The following is a 23,077-nucleotide window of genomic DNA, read 5'->3' on the forward strand; positions in this document are numbered from 1 at the left end:
ACAGAGGTTGAAATGAATGCAGAAACAAAATAAAAGTGTAAACCCAATATAAAAAGAGAAACTCTATCAACAAAGGCAGGATGTGTGGCACAAATAACAAAAGCGACTTAAGTAAACAGTTTGACCAGATCCTGACTTGTTGACTTGTTGTCATTATAGTCTCTGAAAAGGGTTTCCTCCTGTTATTTGAATGCATTGCACAAGGTGATAGGCAACAGTAGCTGTAACCTCTATTGGCCATAGCAGAGGAAAAGGTTGCCTTGGCTGGAGGAAGAGATATGAGGCACTGCGAGATATAGAGAACCTTTTTCCAATACTTTTATATATTTCACAATTGCAGAATTATTTCCTCACCAGTTTGTATTTTGGAAATGTGATTTTGTAATCTCATCATCATAGGTGCATATGTATAAGGCAACCAGACTGCCAATGTGGGTCAATGAAGCTACTTATATTCAAGCTCTCATAGTAATTTCTTACACTGAAAACCAACTTTTGATTTCTTTTCAAACCATGGGGCGCTTATAAGAGCATGGCAGCATGGAGGTTTAACTTTGTTGAGTCACTGACACCCATGACTGACATAAGCAACCATTCATGATAACTATCGAGCCTTTATTCATATCCCCAAAACTGTCAAAGAAGAATGAGCCATCTGATATGATTTTACTTTAAGAGAGATGCTTTTGTATGGTTCTCACTGTCTAAAATTGACTAGAAAATGAACTGATACAAAATACTTCTCTTTTTCCTCTTCTCTCTTCTTATTGAGGGCAGTGGATTCTCTATCCATTCTATTTTAGACCCCTCCAACTTTTGCATTACATATAGACGTAAATGTGTTTCCATGGAAACCCCCACACCCTCAAACTGAATATGCCCCCTCCTCTTTTGATCTGCTGCAATCCAAGGGGGGAAGCTGGATATGACCATTTCAGTTGCCATTTCCAAGTTTGTATTCCTTCCTAAGATGCTGTTTGATACTGCTGTCATTAAGACAGTCCCTAACAGAAGCTTCTATTGCGGAAACTGAAATAGACACCTGTATACTCCAATTGAAGTACACCTTAAATGATGTTATTAATCATAATGTTATTAATGTACTCTTATGTACTAGAAACCCCATCACATACACAGATAACAGCAGATCAAAGCATAGTGAATATAACCATACTACAGATAAGATGTGTGTGTGTAGATGTTTCTGAGTGTGCTTTGTTTGAGAAGATCCAGTGTAAACTGTGAGATAACCTCAGCTTGCGTCTCATTCTGTGTGCGCTCACTGATCCGGACCATATGCACATCATGCTCTTGCAAGCGTCCTCTCTTGCCTTCAAGGTATTAGCTGTAGCGTCATGACTGTCAGCCACACAAATATGGATAACAAACAGTATCAAAAGACACATAAAGTTTCTCTTTAGCCCTTGTCTTTTCATGAGCAGCATGGGAGTATCTTCAGTCTGCTTTAGTTACATTGAAACCTGCCATAACTGAGTCATACATCAGCCATTTCCATGCATCAGACCTAGCTGTGACCATACTCGAAAGCGTATCCCACTGAAGGTTGGGAAACTGTAGGGAAAAATGCTTAGATAACACAGATGTAAATGCACAAATGTATGGAAAGAAGTCATTAAGCCTGTCTTCATTAACAGGTTGGCAAAATAGCAAAGAACTTTTGAAGCACCCTCTCTTTATCTATGTATCTAGCAAACAGGATGTCAAATGATGGTACACTGACAGCTTTACTTTTATAGTTGACATTATTTTCTTGGCAATGTAGCGAATGGAAAAAGTCGACCTAGGTACATTAACAGTGCAATTTAGGATTTAGGAAAATCCATCAACGTCCGCATTTAACAGTTAGCATGAATAATGATTAATTGGGGTTAATTGGCATGATGTTATTATTAAAATAACAGTGACAGCCCGATCTGGACAGGGTTTCTAGGAGCCTCTCTATCCCAAGTTACATAATAAGCTTCTGTTTAAGTTTAATACGACTGACCTACCTTATTTATACAAGTGCACAAGCAGCAGTAAAGGTCAAATTACAGACTTAGAACAATGCACGATTCAACTAATGTCTATTCAAAAAGTGAAGCCACGAAACAGTTATAATTGAAAATGAGATTGAGGTGTCTCCAAAACCCATACTCATAAATAGGTGAAATAATATGGAATCGGGAATTAAGTCTGTTTAAAATAAACAACTGATACTTGGTTCGATTAGTAAGACGTTCTCTTTAGTCTATGGATCTTTCGCCATCTAGTGGTTGTGAGAAATCGTGACACCTAGACCTACAGTGCAGTAGATTATATAATAGCCTAGGTATTTTATGTTGTCAAAAAAGACAAATTGACATTCATGTGTAGACCTTTTTAAGAGTAACTTAACAGAGATACTAGAGAATCCTACTTCCGATGACAAACCCCTGCAGTTTGCCTACAGAGCCAACAGGTTTGTAGATGATGCAGTTAGCTTGCCCTTCACTTCACCCTCCAGCACCTGGACTCCCCAGGAACCTACGCCAGGATCCTGTTTGTGGACTTCAGCTCTGCCTTCAATACCATCATTCCGGCCCTGCTACAGGACAAGCTTTCCCAGCTGAGTGTGCCTGACTCCACCTGCAGGTGGATCACAGACTTCCTGTCTGACAGGAGACACGTGAGGCTGGGGAATTTTGTCTCATTTTTTTGAATTTTTTTGAATTTTGAACCATAAGCACCGGTTCCCCTCAGGACTGCGTTCTCTCCCCTCTACTCTTCTCCCTGTATGCTAACAGCTGCACCTCCAGTCACCAGTCCGTCAAACTCCTCAAGTTCGCGGATGAGACCACCCTCATCGGGCTCATCTCTGGTGGGGACGAGTCAGCTTACAGGTGGGAGATTGACCATCTGGTGACCTGGTGTGGGCAGATCACCCACCACTCCTCATCTACGCACATGGACAGCTGAACTCTACCCACTCACTTTCTCCCTTTTCTTTCCCTACTAATCAATCTCCCCATGGGACGCTGCTGTACTCTCTACACCTGGTCTACCTGGAGAAACCCTCGGCCAATTGCACCGCCACTGCATTGCCGTACACTTACTCTACCCCATACCCTATGCTAGCATTTATATACAACATACATTATTGCCACCACTGAAATGTTTCTCTGTCCCTACGTCCCCTACCCCTGTAACAGTAACCCTATTAGTGCAGTAAACTGGTCTTGCCTGTATCATGTATTTACCACCGGATGTCTTTATACATACTATGTCCCGCAACCAATTGCTGGCTGTGTACAACCCCTGTTGCTTCCTTTCCCCTTCTGCCACACAACCCTCCCCCTTCCCCCCTTCCCGCCTTCCTATCTCCACCCGGCCAACCTCAAGCAGAAGGGTCCCCCCTTATGTGCCGTGGTTCTGCTTCAGGTTTCTTCCTGCCTAACAGGGAGTTTTTTCTTGCCCCTGTTGCCATTGTGCATGCACTAAGGGGGTCTAGGCTCTGGGCTCTGTTAAGCGCCTAGAGGCAATTGTATTGTTATGGCGCTATACAAATAAAATTGAATTGAAAAAAAAAAAATTGAATTGTTAGTGGGACATATTTTATGTGATTTAAGCTATCTACACGACTTTTTTTATGTCTACTATGACTCGGTTAGTTGTGTATGTGCAACACGAATGTTGGAGAGTATTGTAGGTCTTAACTGAAGCTCTAGAGACCATTATTGTTAGGTTATTGCTAACACTTAGACCAAAAATCCATTGAAACACATAGTAGCTAGCTAGCCTCGCTGCTAATAATTATAACGTAAGCATGCATAGCCAGATATTGAGAGCGCATTCATTTTGAAAGAGGAACAGAGAAACGCGATTAAGGCATTTGTCGATCGAAAAGATGTTTTTGCAGTCCTTCCTACGGGATCCGGCAAAAGTTTAATGTACCAGATGGTCATACTACGTTGCTCTGATTGGTTCTAGGTATCCAATTGAGCGAAGAGGCATTTTTTTCCTGGTTCGTTGAAACACGCCCCATAATCACAGCTCAATGGAGCAGCATCAGACTCATATTCTGACTAGAATTATGAGTATGACATCGTCAGGCTAGTGGGCAGAACAACCTGGAGCTAAATGCTCTGAAAACAGGTTCTTACTTCCGGCAGGAGGATGCGGTCCATCAGGACCAAAACCTCACGCCACAAAACCAGCTTTTTCCCAGCTGCAGTTGGCCTTATCAACAAGGCCCGGAACCCTCACCTGACTTGGACTCCTCTCCTGCCCCCCCCCACCTCAAGTCTTCGCTACTCTAACACTCATCACACTGCACATTGCACATCCACATTGCACTCCTGCTTTGCTTTTTGCACTCCACTTTCACTTTTCACTTTACTTCCTTATATATTTTGTTTATATATTGTATTGTATATATTGTGTTTTTCTGTTCTTATCTGTAGTACTTATTGCGTTTGTATATTTTATGCTTACTGTATGCACCAACTCACCAGTGTAAACCTACTTGGCAATAAACACAATTCTGATTCTGAGAAATAAAACACAACATCTCATACGTCACAAATGTTTAAAGTACAGGCTTACTTCACCCCCAGCATGAGCCTAACTCCACACATGCTTAAAAACTAGAAACATGCTTAAAATTTTGCAAGGGACCAAAGAGCGGTAAACTCCTGTGAATGATGAGCCTCGATCAACAAATGAAAATGAAACTCACACTCATGGGAGGGGCGGTGGGCCGCCCATTTCATGATGTAGAGAAGTCCCACACGATCCATTCTAGGTCAGCATCAATCATGTTCAGGATCTGTTCTAATTTGTTTTCTTGTTAATATTTACACCAGCATTGATGTGTTTCACCACAGTTCAGTAATTTCGTTTAGCATAATGCTGAATAAAACATTGGATTGTGCAGTAGGCATAGGCTATCTCTTTAAGCAGCATACAGTAGCACCTTCAAAACTGAGAGGAATGCCAACGAAAAGGATTATAAACAACTGTAGCCTGTTTTCGGTTATGTCATCATGTGTAATTTGCCCTAATTTCATATCCCTCCCATCAGTGTTTTTTTTTAAATGTGCGAAGGATGATAACACAAGAACTTGCAACCTCATCCATTTATCTCATGAGATAAGGAACAAGTCGAGTCACGTGTTCACATCGAAAGGTTGGACTGCTGGGCCTACAGTTTCTGCTTGTAAAGATAAGTCCGAACAGATCCAAAAAAGTCGCAGGCCTTAATGCAGTTTAACCTTTAATCATTCTAACAACACCAGACCCGCGTGGGTGGTCAGTCAATTGACATTTTTTAGTCTTTGTTATGGATATTCAAAACGACTTTCAATGTTGTTTTCACTCAGATTTGTGAGCGACAGTTCACATGCCAACCAATTTCCCTTCCCATAGTCTACTAACAACCCTTCAGGCTGCTCATGCTACACGGGCACTCAGCTCAACCTCAAAAAAGTAGCCGGGACTTTATGTTATCGTTAGCCTGCATATCATTAAACCAGGGCGTTGTATCTGGTAGCAAAACGCACGGCGCTACACTAATATCTCCCCTTATCGTTGCTATCTTTGTGTTAATTCTCTCGTGGTTTCGTTCCTTAAGACCACAAGCAGCCGCAAAACCCTTTTCCAACCCTCGCCGGTGTACACTTCAAGCGTTTCACAAAGCTTAGTTCCGCCCATTAATGCATCAGGTTCCAAGATGGCGACGTCCATGGCACTGAGTTTGGACAATTTACCTTCGGATCCCTTATTGTTAATTTTATCTTTTCTTGATTTCAGGGACTTGATCAGGTGAGTGCATGTCAGCGCAGTTGACATCAAGGGATCCCTGTGCTCTTCAGTGCAAATTAATAAGAAAAAGTTGTCGATATGCTAGAATACCTTTAAAAGTTTTGGTGTGTTGTTGTTCCTTACTTAGCTCAGAGCTAACTGGCTAGTTAGCTAGGTAATGTATTATCTCCGGTTGTTGTTTAGCTAGCTCCTACTATTCCTGTCTTCGCACATCCGAATCCTTGAATCTCACATTTTGTTATCAGACTCTCCCCCTCAAGGGTCATTATAGCAAAACCTAGATATCCGAGCTGAGTTTTGTGTTCCCTGAAATGTGGTGTAAGTTTGACATGACAGAGAAATTGAAAGGGCTGCTCTGTAACGTTAACGTTCCTTGGTGTAAGGTTGTTTTCAATCTAGTTGTGATTATCACCCCACTTTCACGCACATTTCTGGTAGACCGTTCATCAAATGTTTGTCATGTTTGTAGCATCGGGGTGTTGGATAACTTACAACTTAAGTTGTTTTCATGGATTCCACCTTTTTAAAAGCTTATATAAAATCGAATGCACATCTGTCTCTGTTCCATAGCTGTTATGATCTCGCAAGGCGGTTTTTGTTTTTATGTTCGTATTGAAAACGTCACAGGAATTGGCCGGTTTATATATAATACTCTAACAGAATAGCTTATATTGGCATTAGCTATAATATTTAGAAAGGTTTGTTGTGTTATTTTGGCATAAAAAACTGAAACAATAACCTAACACGATCACCACCCTCGAAATAACACTGTACAGTCTGGCTATATTTGAAGCAATATTTGCGCAATTTCTCTATCATATCAGCATTCTTCACCGTGTCAATGTCAGCCGTAGGTAAGTGACAAGTGTTGCAGTATTTCCTCGCAAGCATACGCTACAGACTTCCGCTTTTTACTTTTAGCTAATTTTGTACATGGGTGTATGTGACTTCTGCTTGCTGCATGATCTCTTAATCATGCCTTGTGAATGTCATAATTTCAAACCTTACCTGACAGAAAAAAAACTACATGCAGCAGCTTTAAGTTCAAGCTAATGTACCACATTAATTAATCAGGAGGCATGCCTTCAGAGATTAAGACCCGTTAGGCAGCCCAGGCGCAATGAATAAACAGAGGCCAATCTCATAAACATAACATTACAAAAATATCTGGTTATTCATTTACTTTTAACATTGCTCCATTTGTCTTCCAAAGCTGTAGCTTTGTGAGTCGTCGACTCAATGAGCTGTCGGGCCACAATCCATTATGGAAGAGACACTGTTTCAAACACTGGCTTGTAACTGAGTAAGTTATCCATATTTTGTACCTTTTTCTAATAGTTCATGGACCTGGGCTCTCCTTCAGTGATGGTTTGCCGCCACAACTCCTTAACCTTAAACACAATAGTGATGAAATAGGTTTTTATTTGTGTATATCGGATCAAAAAACAAGTGTTGGAAATAATTACCTTCTCTTATTGTCATCGTCCAGCTAAGTATATTCAAAAATCAATATCAGTCAAGTTGTGGTTGTGGTCTTGGTAACAGCAGATGCCTATTTGTATTTTTTACAACTTGTTTTGCAAACACTCCTGCACACACAAAACTCATAATCTTCAATTTGTTGCCACATTTGTATAATGGTTCTCTTCTCGTTAACCAGACATTGCCTCTATATAGATATTGATCTTTTTGACCAAATGAAATCATATAAGTTATAATATTATTATAAATATAAATATATTCTTATACGTTTTTCTTATTGTTTTTAACTGAGCAGATCGGAAAAAACACAAAAGGGGCAGACATGGAAGGATCTTTTCCGATGGTACTTTGCCGATTTGGGTCGTTATATAGAACACTACAGCAACCTGAAGAAGGCCTGGGATGATCTGAAATCATACCTGACACAGAGATGCCCGAGAATGATCGAATCCCTCAAAGGTAGAGTGGAACAATCAATTTGGACAACATCAGCTCGTAAACTGCATGAACTATTACAAGATAGTGCTATATTATTTAAAATGTTTCACAATACATTACTTCAAGTAACTGCAGCAAATGAATCAGTGCAGAAACACAATTGTGTTAATTGGATAAATTACTTTACATGGTTAGAGGATATTACAGCTAAAGTCTTGTTGGGGTTAAAATGACAACAGTGAATTGTTTAGCCAAAATCCTTGTAAAAGCTGATTTACATTCTTTTTGATCTGAACAGAGGGCGCTAAGGAGGAGGAACTTGATGCCATTGAGGCCCAGATTGGCTGCAAGCTACCCAGTGACTACCGCTGTTCTTACCGCATACACAATGGGCAGAAGCTAGTGGTGCCCGGGTAGGAACAGACTTTCTGACGCGCTGATGTCTCATTCAGCAGAGGAGTTGTGTGAGAGATAATGTATATGGTTACGTAGTTAATCAACTGGTAATTAAGGCAAGTCATTAAAGGCCTCAGTTTTGGCATGTTATCAACATGTAAACATGCATTGCATACATAGAATTCTGTAATCACAGTTTTTATCTGGCCTCCTATTATATCCATAAGCATTATGTGTTGGAGCATTTTTTTTTTTGTATTTCATCTGGTGACAACCAGCTGCATATTCTGGAAGCATCATTTAGATGCATAGCAATCTTATCTTATTGGTCTGTAGGAAATAGTGGGAAGACTAAATATTTGATTTGTCACTTTGGCCAGTGGTGGACATGGTCAACTTTGTGGATCAGTAACAGATCATTGGGTCATTAGTAATACCAGTTGTCAAGACCAATAGCTACACTACTGATTCTGCACTTGAAATGGAAGGTTTTTCATTTGAACTCCAATAGTGCCATATTTAAGATATTTCTCAGCAATTCGTATACAACTCCCATACAACTATATTTAGCTGTGCTTTGGAATGTGCAGTCTAAATGCAAGTGCTACATGATAATTGGGTCAGACCGATAGTCTCAAAGCATTTTAGAATATCAGTGTAGTTTCTATTGTCACAGTAGAATTAATTAGACATTAATGTGTCTAAGTGTAGTTCAGCAAAAAGAGCTGAGGCTGCCTGTGAAAAACATTGATGCGTGACGACAGGTCCCTTTCTTTGTTCATGTTTGTCCACACAAGAGCCACTTTCCATTGACCTGTAGCGCAGGTTATGCTCTTACGTACAGTCATTTTGCTAAGTTATACCTCATATCGCATTCAGATTATGTCCATATCTTTTTATAAAATCTTGTATTTCTAGTAACATATTTCTATTCAGTTACCATACAGTTAAAGTAATTAACATGTGCAATTGTGTGTCTCCCCTACTTTTCTGTGTATATCTATCAGATTGATGGGCAGCATGGCCTTGTCCAACCACTATCGCTCTGAGGACCTCTTGGACATTGAGACGGCAGCAGGGGGCTTTCAGCAGCGGAAGGGCATGAAGCAGTGCCTGCCCCTCACATTCTGCTTCCACACAGGCCTCAGCCAGTACCTGGCCCTGGAGAGCACTGAAGGACGCGCCCGCAGCGAGATCTTCTACCACTGTCCTGTAAGAGCCCCTTACCTCTTTGTCCTCAGTGTTGCATCAGCAACCATCCTTGTTCCAAGTCTTTTCCTGAATAGCTATGATCGAGGCTTGAGTAGTAGGGGTGCCATTATTACTAGTGCTGTCAAACGAATACAATATTTAATCGCGATTAATCACATTTATGTCGTAGTTAGCTCAAAATGAATCGCGATTAATCGCAATTTTTTATCTATTCTTAATTTTTATTTTTATTATCATTTTTTATTTAATAACAAAGCTCTTATCAACATGGAAAAGTGGATTTGCTTGCTTTATGCAAATGTTTTATTTTATTGAAAAACAACATTGCCAAACAGGGCGGTACAAAATCAAATTATAAAGTGCACTTTTCAGGTAAACAAGGACTCAGCTTATAGTGCAGTTAAACCATGGGTTAATATTTTCTTTTTTTTCAAGTTTGCTGGGAACATAGCAGTCAGGCCTCTTATTTCAGAAACAATGAACCGTAACAGTTAGGTTACCAATAAAAGGTAAGCCTACTACTTCTTTGCTTTCAGCCAGATGCCTGTTGACATGTGAAGCAACCGTGAAGTAAAATTCAGTTTTTTATCATCCATTTCGCCGTATCACGCTCACCATTCACTCAAACCGTAACGTTGGCTTACTATACAGTTTAACACGTTTATCTAAAAAAAAAAAAAAATGTTTAAAAAAAGCGTTGATCTCGCGATCATTTTTTTACGGCGTTAAAATGGGTTTGCGTTAACGGCGATATAACGCGTTAAACTGACAGCACTAATTATTACTTATGTTGAAGATGTGATCCCAGACAGTCCACCCCAACTGGAGTTTTGTCAGATGTTTGGTAATGTTATTTACAGTGATATTGTTTGTTGAATGGAGTATATGTGTGCTGTTGGTAGTTCAGTATAGTTTGAATTATGGTTTGCTTGTGTCGGAGGGAATTTGCAGGCATTCCACTGTAAGGTCCTTCCTTTCCCCCCTTTTTTGAACCACTAGGGGGAGGTCTCAACCACTGTACTAGTTTTCCTTCACCTCTTGACTCATTCAGACTTGCTGCTCTTTTGTAGGATCAAATGGCACAAGATCCCTCAGCAATTGACATGTTCATTACAGGTAAACACTTGTTTCTGTTCCCTCCTTCCAGTTTACTCAAAGAGAAAACAGATGTGTTGTTCACAATCACAGGCAAGTTGTGCAGTTTAAACTGGAGCCTAAGGGCTTAAGTATACTCCCAAAGGTCTGCGTTCACGTACCATGGATGCGTATTACGTGCACATTTGTGTCTCCAAAGTATACTAGTTTTGCTGTTGCAGATACATCTCTCAAGCGCACTAGCTCAATCACAGTGTTTGAAATAATATCTCTACGTCATGTGACTACACCGAAGACTAGACTAGACCATTATTTATGGATCTATAGTTTATCTGCCCCTTCTTAACTCCTCTATCTAAATAGTGATGGCTTCCTATCTTACAATACCTTTGCTGGTAATCTAATCATCTAGATTAGCTAAATCATGAAATAAAGGGGACTGTCATTTTGTCAGTGGGTCTCCAATAGTTGTATTCCCAGGGAGCAAACACACTAATGAAAATGTGCATCTGTACTGTAAGTTGTTTTAGATAAAGCATATGCTAAATTAATAAATGGCATTAATGGATTTAGTTTTTACTTGACCCTGCGCCAATGCTTTAAAATTTGCATGCACAAGAGCAGTCAAGGAACACAAACTTTTGCTGCGTGGATAGTCGGTGTGGATCATCCTGGTGAGGCACAGTGCACAGACCTAAATGTAGCTGTATCCACATGAGTATACTTAATAATGAGTATACTTAAGACTTAATAATGAGTATACTTAAGGCTTTAGTCACCACTGTCATCATGTCTGTGACCAAATGGTTTGCATTTTTCTGAGTTACTGAATGTAACCCAATGTCACCCATCACAGGGTCAAGCTTTACGGAGTGGTTCACATCATATGTCCATAATGTGGTGTCGGGGGAGTACCCTATCATCAGGGACCAGATCTTCAGGTATGCATCACAAGCACAAACACATCGCACACCTAGTGGTATAGTCTTGTGGCACAAAATGGTCCAACACATAGTAAGGCCTTAAATAAGAAGGAGCGGATTTCTGTCTACAAATCGGGATAGGTAAAATATTTGTTTCATTTTCACTGTTCATTAAATATGTTTTTTTGCTAACGTTGGCTACTAAAACTAACATATAAAGTTGACATGCCATAGCGGGTCTGTCAGAGTGCGTTAATGTTACTCGAATTAGTAGCACCGACCACCTTAAGCTTTTTTCACGTAAAATACAACTATCACTAGAGATAGTGTCGGACAAGAATGGCCATCATCATCTAGGTAGCCTATAGTTATAACTCGAGATGCATTTCCACAAGTGTGATTGCTCAGGAGTAGTAGAGGGTCACTAACATGAAACGCAAGATCAGACATGGGAATTAAAGCAATGTACAGGAAATTGTGTTAGAATTGTGAATATATATTAGAACACACATACTGTATATCGATGAATTGGGACCACTCTCTTGTCATCATTACGTTACCATGGTCCCTCGACATCAGTCAGCATCTCCTAGCTCAAATAAGCATAACATAAATGTGCATCCTCTGTCTTCAAAGCACAACAGATCTTTGGTTATCAATACATTTTATGTAGGTATGACAGCAATCTGTTGGTGTACTCTTGTATATTCTGTTAAGCTATGTAGGCATGCACGTGTGGTTTGAAGACAGATGGCTAGTGAGCCAAAGCCAGCTGCCTTCGCTCTCTTAATGTTTCTATTATAATATTAGCGCTAGAGACATTTTGCAAGTTTCGCCCCTCAATGAAACGAAGGAAAAATGGTGTTTCAGCCCTCAATTAAATGAAGGAGAAGTGGTGAGCCCTGTTCAACTGGTTTATTTATTTTTAGAAAAAGACTGGCTCATCTTCCCTCTCTCCATGTGGTTTTCTCAGGTATGTCCACGACAAACAATGTGTGGCCACCACAGGTGACATCAGTGTCTCCGTCTCTACCTCCTTCCTGCCCGAACTCAGTTCTGTGCATCCTCCACACTTCTTCTTCACTTACCGAATCAGGTACTTTGGCCCTGGGAGAATGAAGGGCAGCATTGTGTGTGTGTGTGTGTGTGTGTGTGTGTGTGTGTGTGTCTGTGTCTCTGTGTCTCTGTGTCTCTGTGTGTGTCTGTGTCTCTGTGTGTGTCTGTGTTCTTTTATGGTGTGTGTGTGTGTGTGTGTGTGTGTGTGTGTGTGTCTCTCTCTCTGTCTCTGTCTCTGTGTGTGTTCTTTTATGAAGTGTGTGTGTGTGTGTATGTATGCATACATGTACCACTGTGGTGTGCCATCCCTGCATCAGGATTGAGATGGCCAGAAATGCGCTGCCTGAGAACGCCTGCCAGCTGGACAGCCGCTACTGGAAGATCACTAACGCCAATGGCAATGTGGAGGAGGTGCGAGGCCCGGGTGTGGTCGGTAAGAGATCTGTCACTTAGATGACAGAATGAAAAGATTACTGTCCAGCCCAGCCCAAGCATTCACAGTAGTGGGAAAACTTGTTTTTTTAGTCATGTAGGGCCACATGTATCAACGGTGGGAACGCACTCAAATTATAATATTTATGAAAAGACTTGCTGGGAAAACATGTATAGCTCTACGCATGGTCTCAATGTGTCACCAAGAGGAACTAATTGTTAGGCTGGTAGGCTAATTTTAGGCTAAACACTGAACTGTTTATGCCACTGTTGAGAGCTATTATGCTAATTGTGGGGGAAAGGATGACCCGGTTGACTTAAAGGTATATTTAGCACCACAGAAGCCAAGATTAAAATGCGTTTTGCGGCAATGTCAGGTTCTCACAATGTAATCGTCATAATTGATTGTATTCATCTTTACTACTATTTCCACCAGGGGAGTTTCCTGTGATGACCCCTGGCAAGGTGCACGAGTACGCCAGCTGCACCACGTTCTCCACCACGTCCGAGTACATGGAGGGACATTACACCTTCCACCGGCTAAAAAAGGAGGAGGAGGTGTTTGACGTCCGCATCCCTCGCTTCCACATGGTCTGCCCCACCTTCCGCGAGTCAGTCGTCCGTTCTGTAAGTGCTGCAAATCCTGTGCCTCAGTTTTCACAGTAGCACCTCCCGTGGGTTGTTTGAATGGAGCAATGCACATCTTTTACTGCAAGCAGATCTTTTACTGTCCTGTTAATTTAACACATACAGAAATGATCCGTTGCTGTTCATGTGGATAGAGTTAATGTACTTTTAAGAACGAAATGTAGTTTTGTTCATGAACCTCTCAACATTTTAACAACCAACAATGCCTCAACAGTATATAAGCAAAGTAGTGATCATTGCTTTTCATATGATTATTTCTACATATACCCATATACGTTTGTAAGTGACAGCCAGAGCATTACCCAGTAATGGGAAGAACCTAAAGACCCTTACTTGTAATCTGTCCACTTGCACAGATTTAGCAAGAGCAACCTTTTGATATACTATGATTCTATAACTTGAAGTTCATACTTGCCCTTGACAATTTTATAGACCATAATTGAAACATTTATTTTTTATTATATTTACAAATTAAGAATTTCCCAGTGTCTACAATGATTGTATCATTTACATATGAAGCCCAACACATTTACAATAGTTGTAGAACAGGTGATGAGATTGTGTCGCATACTGGAAATTATATGATCTAGTCAGGATATGATAAAGTCTACATTAAGTACCACAGTAAAGAAATCCATGGATAACTGCAAAATTTAGAGGGAAAGACCACCATAACAGTTAATTTCAATAAAAAGGACAAGAGTATGTTATGTCATTCAAAACCTGTGCACAACATCCTGTATCGCTCTCTTTTTTTTCTCTCCTTTCCTTTCTCTCTGTCTCTCTGTCTCTCTGTCTCTCTTTTCCTTTCTCTCTGTCTCTCTCTCTGTCTCTCCTTTCCTTTCTCTCTGTCTCTCTTTTTCTCTCTCTTTCTGTCTCTCTTTTTCTCTTTCTTTCTTTCTGTCTCTCTTTTTCTTTCTCTCTTTTTCTCTTTCTCTTTTTTTTCTCTCTCTTTTTTCTCTCTCTCACTCACTCACTGTCACTCACACACACACTATCTCTCTCCCCCGCCAGCAGAACTCCGTAAGCGATGTCTCCATCGCCCCCTTTCATGAGGAGAACTCTTCTGACACCGATGACTATGATGAGGGGGATCTCCGTGGCATGAACCTGGCCCCCCCTGCAGGCCGCTGTCCTCGCCACGTCTGACACTGCCCTAAGGCACAGCACTCTGAGAGAGGCCAGCTGACCGCTTGTCAGGGCTTAACAACTGATGCCTACGCTTTTCTTTTCTTTTTTTATTATAATTTAAATGTTTTTAGCACAGCAGGCTTTGGGATACAGGATGGTCTGCTTGCCCCTCTCGTCAATCTTCCGCAGCAAGTTAAAGCAGCCAGTCCTCTCATGGTATGATGATGAACAAGAACAGGCGGGTTGCTTTACCTTATTTGTTGGAAGCAAATAGTAGGATGTCATAAGATTGGTATGCTCCTGGTAAGTTACACTACAAGTCACAAAGAAAAATGTCTCAGACTCAGAGATGGCTGCAGGGTGATTTCTCCACTTTACTTCAGTCCACTTTACTCTTCACACCAAACCAGCTTCCCTGCATCAGTGCAGCTGCTTTGTTTCCAGTAAACAAGTTCTTGCCACTAGTAATATGAACCAGTGGACTCATTCATGTTTCCCAGTAAAACAAGGCCTTGCCACTAGTACTATGAACCAGTGGGCTCATTCAGTGATGCAACAACCAATTAGATCAGATATTCAGATATCGCCACTCCAGTATTTTGACTCCAACATGAGACAAAACATTAAGTAACTATTACAAAGATACTAAGTATTATGACATTACAAGCATGGGGTTGTACAAATGTACAAATATTCATTGTAAAATGTGGTATTGGCCTTTTAAACATTGATAGTTTAAAGGTTCAAAGGAGGCAATCAACAACATTCATTCTATGTTGCGTAAAGATTGTTTTTGTACAATTTTGTAAGGAACAGAGAAGTGATGCATTTAAAAAAAAGAAAAAAGCACAGGACTCAGATACTACAATAAGACCTTTATCCTTTCTAACCCACTCTGCTCTCCCACACAGACAATTGGATTTTTTTTGCAATGTCGAATTCCCAGGCTTCACCCTGATTTATTGTTGCAGTTTTTAGCTTTTTTTGTCATCCAGTGTTTTCTATGGAACCTGAATGTGAAAAGGCCCCAGTCAGGTGCAGCAGATGGATGCCCCTCTTCCTCCTTGTATGGACACTTGTGTTTTAGTGTAAACAGAGAACTGGACTTTATAATGATCTGGTTCAAACAAAACAAACATATTTGAATAAGTACCAAGGTCAAGATTTCTTTTTTCATGTTTTGCCAAGTGGATAAGTGTTCTACCCTTTTTGGTGTACAGTATATATATGTATAGAGAGATGAGTTTTTTTTTTTCTTGTCATATTTTTATTGTGGGTGATTGCTAATTATTGTTTTAATTAGTTTCTCCTTTGTTTGGAAAATAAGCTGTGCAATAGAGCTTTCATTTATCTACTTTTGTTTGAAGAAAATCTTTTTGCATCAAGTGTATCAATTATATTTTTTCTTTATAAATGTGTGTCATGTTTTTCATGTTGGGGGTCAAATAAACAGTATGCTTTACTTGGCTGTAGAGTGACTGCTCTGTACCCTGTGTAGCATCACATAGGCTTTCATTGGTCAGCTCCAAACACATGAAATACCACTAACTGACTTTAAAAAACATTCAGCCTAAAAATAACCCTGGTTTCTAGTTTATAAGGAATATCTAGAATTCACCCCCTGTTATAAGGATCAACTCTTTCCTCGTCTGGGTTCAACAATGGCATGCATCAAAGAATGACAATAATTCAAAGCACTTTCAACAATGACAACTTTTGATGTTGAGATTGTTTCAATCCCAAATGGCTGTGTGTTTCAGAAGACACATAGGGCTTTGTTTGAAGAAGCCCAGTCCTACAACAATCCTTTATGGCCTGTTTGCTCTCCTTACTTCATGCTGCCAGGGTGTCCTCAAGAGGCCTTTGTTGTGGGCCGGGTAGGGAGCCTTTGTTCAGCCACCCCGGGGCAGCGTGGGGCCAGAGCTGCCATGCCTTCATCCCTGTCTCCTGTGTCTCCACACACGGGCACACTGTTGCCTGGTCCCGCACCGCCCCTTACCAAAACCACCTACACCGTGTCTCTTCATGTATGATCTGCTCATTGATGTCATATTAGTGGAGATGGATTAAACTGCCTCGTTTACTGTTTATTCTTATGGGAAGAAGCATGTTTTTGAGGGCAACAGTGTGTGTGGTTGTGTAGTGTGTGTTGTCTGTAGCCAGAGAGAGGGGTCTGGTTGTAAGTGAAGCACGCTGCCTTGATTAAATACTACACACACTTCCTTCCTTGATCAGGAGAGGGAACAATTGAGGCACCAGTGACCATGACCTTATATTTGGCATGGCCACCCGTGACCAATTGTAATTCTGGCCAGCAGGGACGTAAAGAGCCTCGGGGGTCTTGGGTGGATTCTGCACAAACTCAAAATCTATTGGCAGAAGATAGAAGTGGGTGACCAGCGTCTCAGGCTCAGTGTAACCAAGGAAGGTAAGAGGCAGGCATTCTGCTTTCCGCTGTTAATGCAGAACTTATAGAGGAAACATCTGCATTTAAGGCACTAACAGCTGTGATGTTTATTTGTCTTGACTTCATTGAGTGCTGGACAGGAACAATTTGATGCGTCTCATGATCAAGCTTTCATTATTACAGTTAGCACTTTGAAATGAGCAGTTCCTTTGAGGCAGTGTTTCAGTTTGTCAAGGTCAATAACCTTAATATTTAATCAAATATATATTGATAATTTGAAGGTTATCTGATATGCTGATCAGCCTGATTGATTTATAAAACGTATACATTTTTGTCCTGTCTTTTCAGGAGCTAAAGGGAGATATTTGTGGTATCCAAAATATTTGTGGAAATTTGTTATCTGTACACAATGAAAACAACTGTTGGAATTTGCCTTGTTTTCCTCCTTGCGATATTTGGACTTGGTATGTAAAACACATTTGATTGTTTTTCTCTGTTGATGAAATGGAGCTGGTGCAAGAAGGGATTATCCTTCTGTTTTATAATAACACCGTTGCACCGGCCCAGTTGGATAGCAAAGTAAATCAAGTTTTTGTCATAGTTAACACCATTTCACCATTTAATACCTACAGCTTATCATATTAAACATTATTATTGACTTCAAATCCTATGAATGTTGAACAGTCAATTTGATATTGTTGTTCTGAATGTACCTGGGCCCCATGTTTATGTCAATTGAAAACTGCATCTAACAAATGTACCTATTAAATGTTCAAGGGCCCTGCCAATTTAGTCGTGGATATTGCTGTGGGCACAAGTTTAGATTGGATGCAGCCCTGTGTGTATACTGATAAATCTGATGGAGGTTTCCCTTTCTATATGCATATGCTGTCTCAAACTGCGATAAATGAAATAATAACACTTCAATTTTTCTGGTCTATTAACATCATCTATGCACTACTACTTTAACACAAACCCTTCTGTCCAGGCTCTGCACTCCAGTGTTACAAATGTAAAGATTACACTGGGAGCTGCACCAAGGTCAAGAGCTGTGGCTGGGAGGATGCATGCCTGACACTGAAGGAGAGAGGTACTTCCCTACAACTCCAGCTCAATTGGTGTCACTTTAATTTACATCCATTGCCTCTTGTTGTTTAAAAGTGGTGATATTGATCAAGCTTTGCAAACATATCCATTCTAGTTTGGGTATTTTTCAAGTCAGAAAGCTACATTTTATATTGTTATACATTGAATGATATCAACAGTGGTAGATACTGCTCAGTAATCTTCACCAAGGTCTTAGCATAGCTGATAATAGGTTATTATCAGCCAATGTAGGGATTAACCTCAACTCTGGTCTGCCCTCAACTCAAAGGTGGCCAAGTATACCGGCAGTGCATCAAGTACGATGACTGTGATTACAACCGCCTCTCCCAGATGTTCCCCTCAGTGGCCAGCTTCACATACAGGTGCTGCAGCAATGACCTGTGCAACGCAGCCCCCATCACTGCTGCTGGCAAGCCTCTGCTGGGGCTGGTGGCATCCCTGGCCCTCTTCTGGTGGTGCATCTTGTAACCCAGCCCTGCCAAACGCCCAAAGAGTTGGACCATGGGGCAACAGAGATTCTGACTAATCGCAACCTTGCTGTCTTTCCTGTCTGATCAGTGCACTAAATGGTTTGCCTTTGTTCACATGAGAATGTGAACATGCATTAATTCATACATCTAAAAATGGCATTTTATTTGGCAAAGGAAGGGCTCATATTTCAGAAAACACAACATGTATGTCTGTGTGACTTGTTGAAGATAGCTTTGATAAGGCAGTGGCACTTTAGAATTAAGCTAAATGAGTAAAGCTCACACATCAGTAGAATATAAATACTGTATGTATTACTGCAGTTATTGTTAGGTGATAAGATAAACTTTTGCCAAGTTTGCCAAAAAAATTATGTTTATATCTGCTTGTGAGTTTGTTTGCTGTATTTTGTAAAGACATTTGAGTTGTTTTATGAACCACCTGCCATTACCAGACCATTTCCATTCGTCATCTCTACCTTTGATTGCTAAAGATTGCATTTCTCCCCAATTAAAACAACAGAAAATATTTACCTCAGGTCTCCTGTACCTTCAGTCATCCAGATGATAGATAGATATATATGTATATATATATGTACATAGTCCATATGGCCACATCTGATAGACACAGGAGTTGCTGCGTGTTTCCTGATAGGTTATATGTGTGGCCAGTGGTACACCCAGGGATATTTTACCCGTGAATGTATATGGCTCATTAAACCCATGTTCAGCCATGTTGTCAAGTTCAGAGTGGAAAACACAGCCAACTCGCCTTCTAAATCCCACCCACAATTTGATGAAACTCCTTTAACCTTGCTTGTCTCATCAGAACTGCTTTATTGATCTCTGCCTTATTGATCTCTGCCTTGACATAGCATTGGATCTGTGTCATAGTGTGTAGTAAAAAACTAATCTTGTTGGGTTTCCCATGGCTTTCCTCATTTGTTGTAATATATCTGGCATGGTGAGACTGGGTGCTGTCAAAATATATCTTAATAATTTGGAAGTGGACAAGAGGTTAAGGCATAAGGCATAGTGGATGACAACGTTTGGGTAGCAGAAATGCACAGCAAAGAGTCCACAACTCAAAGTGGAGGAGGGTAGAAGTTATGGGAAGCTGAGTCAAAGGGCCGTTTTCAAGTAGGCTCCTTCTTAACAATTTAAGATGGGATGGAGAATAGTGTTTAATACTATACTAGACTTCAAGGCAGTCAACAAGTTCATTAAAGAATCTGATGACCACCTGCCGAAAACAAACTTTGTCTCAATTTTCACAGAAAAGTATAGTCATTTATAATTGAAATGTAGAATAAATGTACTGGGATGCTGCTACTGAAGCTATAACGATCCGTTCACGGGGGGCATGCGATAAATTGATTTATATGGTTGTACACTAAAAGTTACAGAAGATTTTCTCATTAGTCGGAAGGTGTAGGCGTGGCAGACCCTCAAACTTTGCCAACTTGCCAGTGCTTGCCACAAAACACAAAGTCTCTTATAACTCTTGCGTACATTGTTTGATCCAGAGAAAATATCCTAGGGTGGACGCTGGATCCGGCCCGAATGCGTAGGCTACATATGCCTGACTGATATCACCTATAGCTCCACCTGTTGGTGGTTGGAAACTTCACTTTGTTTCCACACCTCGCATGTGATTGAACTCCTCCTACAGATTTAATGGTAGTGCCTTCAAATGTGGTCAGGTTACTCTTCAGCAATGGGGAACTAAAGGTTATGAGAATCTTTTACAAAGTTTGAAGGGTGTGGGCGTGGTAGACCCTCAAACTATGCACTCTTCACAACTCCAGTCACTTATAACTTATGCATATATTGTCGAAAGTGCACGAATTGAAAGTGGTGGATTATTTCGAGACCCTCTGAATGCATGCCAAGTTTCGTGCAATTCCGTCCATGGGGGGCCATACAATAAAAATTTTATGTGACTGTACACCAACTGGCCTGTAGGTGGCCTGACAGTTTTCTTTGAATATCCCGAGAACTGTAGGGCTTAGGAAGGCCACATGTTTTTTGTATGTTTGTCTTAAGGGGCCATGTCAACCCATCCCATAACGACTCATTTTATGTATAGCGCCACCTAGTTAAAAATGAAAAGCAAACATGAGGTGATGTAATTGCAGGTAACTCTGGCTGACATGGTCAAAACTGCACCATATTGCAGGGCTCTCAAGTTTTTAAGACAGGCAAGAGTGACATATCCCCCCGGTCAAGCCCCCATTCTGTATTCCGCATGCCCCGCCCCTGTCGTACGCATTTAATATCTGCCATTTTGCGAGTTTGAGCATTACAAAGAACACTTTGAAGAAGCATTACACAACCAGCACACCTTGATGGGCACAGGAGTTCTCTTGGCGGCAAATAGAACACCAGTATGCTCATTTGTGGAAACATCAAAACACATTTTTGAACTTGAGCCAGGAACATTGTGTTCCACAGAACTAATTAAAAGGATGGTACGTTTGCTGGAAGCCAGTAGGGTTTTTGGAACGTTGGAACTTGTCTCACTGGTCCGACTAGAAGGTTATGCCAATGGCTTTTTCCATTGGACTTTGTTGATGATTCATCACTGGTGATTCAAAAGCGAAGGACATAAGAACCATGCTACAGCGTAACATCCTAATAGCAGCCTGATGCAAACTATGGAAGAAGAGATAGAAGTGATGGGGTAACGACAGCGCTAAGACAACTACTCGTAGTAGTACTACTACTACTAACAGCCTACTAGAAATAGTACTCCTACTAGTAGAAGATGAGTTGAGGGCCTCTTCAATTAAGGATGCTGCCTCACACAGCAGCTGAGGGTATGTCTACTGGGACATTCTGGTATCTTGATTTATTTAAATAATGCTCAATAACTTTCATTAAACTTAATCTGGCTCTTGGCATCCATACCTGCCAAAATTCGGTATCCCTCTGGTTTGAAGAGAGCTTGATTGACTGGTTGAGCCTGCCTGGTGTGTTATACTGTTCATTCACCAATCAGAGGCTTTAACCCGCCCCCTGACTTGGTGACAGGGGACGACAGATTTATTTTGCTGCAGCAAGTTAACACTGTGGATAAATGTAAGTATAAATAAATACATGTAAGTATAAATAAATAAATGTGAGTATAAATAAATAAATGTGAACACATGAAAACGTAAATATATATATATACACACGAGTACATGTAACATTTATATATTTAGGGCCTGATTTACTAACAGGATTGCGCCCATTTCTGGCGTAAAATAGCGGTCGTAAACATAAAACGGTATTTACTAAGGGGGCGCATTTGAGTAGAGTCGCATATTAACGCTTTGAGGGTGTGTACCTGCCAACAGGTGGGATGGCATGGAGACGTTGGTGGTAACGTAGGCGTGAGGCGCACTTTAATGGGAGGAGTGCGCCTAATGATGTATTGCGTGCTATTTACTAAACTGCCTGGCGAGCGCACGTCTCTGATTTGCGCGCTAATTCTCCGCCTCATAAAAGCACGTCTTAACCAGGAAGTGCATTTCCATTGAGTCTGAAAATGTTGATATGGCAGCAGTGATAAGAGCAAGGCGAAGAAAGAAGACAGAGACAGCACACAGAAAAAAAATGTTCAACTCGTATAACACATTTTCAGTTAAGCGAACCACAAATCATTAGACGGTACAGGTTAACCAGCCACGCACTACTTCAATTACTGAACCAGATCAGAGACGACATCGAACCCTCCAACCGGAGATCACATTCCATTCAATCAGTTGGTAAACTCTGGACAACATTGCAAATATTGGCATCGGATCATTTCAAACAGTTATAGCATCAGCAGTTGGTATATCTCAGCCTTCACTCAGCCAAATATTCACCCAGGTACTCGACGCATTGCTACGGCGCACTGGTCAATATACATTTCCCGACTACGATAGCTGAAATTAAACTTTCCGAATGTAATACGAGCCATTCATCGCACCCACATGCAAACAGTCCCATCTTCAATCCACGAACACGTTTAAAGAAACAGAAAGCACACATATTCAATGAATGTCCTGGTCATATGTGATGCCAACATGACCATTACTTACGTGGTAGTGGTCTGTCCATGACAGTTTTATCTTCCGGAATAGTGCCATTTATCCATGATTGAGCAACGGTGATTTTGGAGAGGCCTGGCTACTTGGTAAATGTATTTGTTTCAGTGGGGATATATTGTAGTAAACCCATGTCCCTTGTAGAACGTATTAATCTCGCCATGTACACATCTATATTGTTATAAAAGACAGTTTATGCATTAATGCCACCAATAGCATATTATTTATAATCGTGTTCTTTTAAACATCTCGCTGTAGGTGATGGCGGGCAAAACAACAATATAACCCATTGAATCAGGTTCAGTGATTGAGCGAACGTGAACCAATATATCTATATCCTCTTCGCTGAACCTTAGTTTTTTCTTCCTCGAATCTCCATGGTGGCAGTAACTTGCAGGCAATTTC

At 40.7% G+C, this 23,077-nt stretch overlaps 2 protein-coding genes across 4 annotated transcripts; both read left to right on the plus strand.

Annotated features, from left to right (window-relative positions):
- Positions 1-5,693: 5,693 nt before the first annotated feature.
- On the plus strand, positions 5,694-16,077 carry fbxo3 (F-box protein 3; the record flags this gene model as incomplete). Of its 2 annotated transcripts, none has more annotated exons than XM_080844066.1 (11): positions 5,694-5,802; positions 7,016-7,105; positions 7,580-7,743; positions 8,021-8,135; positions 9,126-9,330; positions 10,401-10,446; positions 11,282-11,366; positions 12,322-12,444; positions 12,722-12,837; positions 13,273-13,463; positions 14,499-16,077. In XM_080844066.1, the coding sequence occupies 11 exons, from the start codon at positions 5,711-5,713 to the stop codon at positions 14,631-14,633; spliced, it is 1,362 nt and encodes a 453-aa protein (XP_080700192.1). In that variant the 3' UTR covers positions 14,634-16,077. The 2 variants fall into 2 exon arrangements, with proteins under 2 accessions (XP_080700192.1, XP_080700191.1); XM_080844065.1 differs by having other exon boundaries at positions 5,711-5,802; positions 14,502-16,077.
- Positions 16,078-16,994: 917 nt separating this feature from the next.
- Positions 16,995-19,098, plus strand: cd59a (CD59 molecule (CD59 blood group) a). 2 transcript variants are annotated; one of them, XM_080843221.1, is made up of 5 exons: positions 17,004-17,043; positions 17,206-17,257; positions 17,371-17,486; positions 18,011-18,112; positions 18,398-19,098. In XM_080843221.1, exons 3-5 carry the CDS (start codon positions 17,432-17,434, stop codon positions 18,595-18,597), a joined length of 357 nt encoding a protein of 118 aa, XP_080699347.1. In that variant the 5' UTR covers positions 17,004-17,043; positions 17,206-17,257; positions 17,371-17,431; the 3' UTR covers positions 18,598-19,098. The 2 variants fall into 2 exon arrangements, with proteins under 2 accessions (XP_080699346.1, XP_080699347.1); XM_080843220.1 differs by lacking the exon at positions 17,206-17,257 and having other exon boundaries at positions 16,995-17,043.
- Positions 19,099-23,077: the final 3,979 nt, after the last annotated feature.

This window comes from Sprattus sprattus (assembly GCF_963457725.1).
Source record: "Sprattus sprattus genome assembly, chromosome: 8".
NCBI lineage: Eukaryota > Metazoa > Chordata > Actinopteri > Clupeiformes > Clupeidae > Sprattus > Sprattus sprattus.

Bases quoted from the DNA above. Each gene is read 5' to 3' on its own strand.
- cd59a (XM_080843220.1), top strand. From the start codon at position 17,432: ATGAAAACAACTGTTGGAATTTGCCTTGTTTTCCTCCTTGCGATATTT. The intron at 17,487-18,010 runs GTATGTAAAACA...CCTTCTGTCCAG, and splicing joins CCTTGCGATATTTGGACTTG to GCTCTGCACTCCAGTGTTAC. The intron at 18,113-18,397 runs GTACTTCCCTAC...CTCAACTCAAAG, and splicing joins CCTGACACTGAAGGAGAGAG to GTGGCCAAGTATACCGGCAG.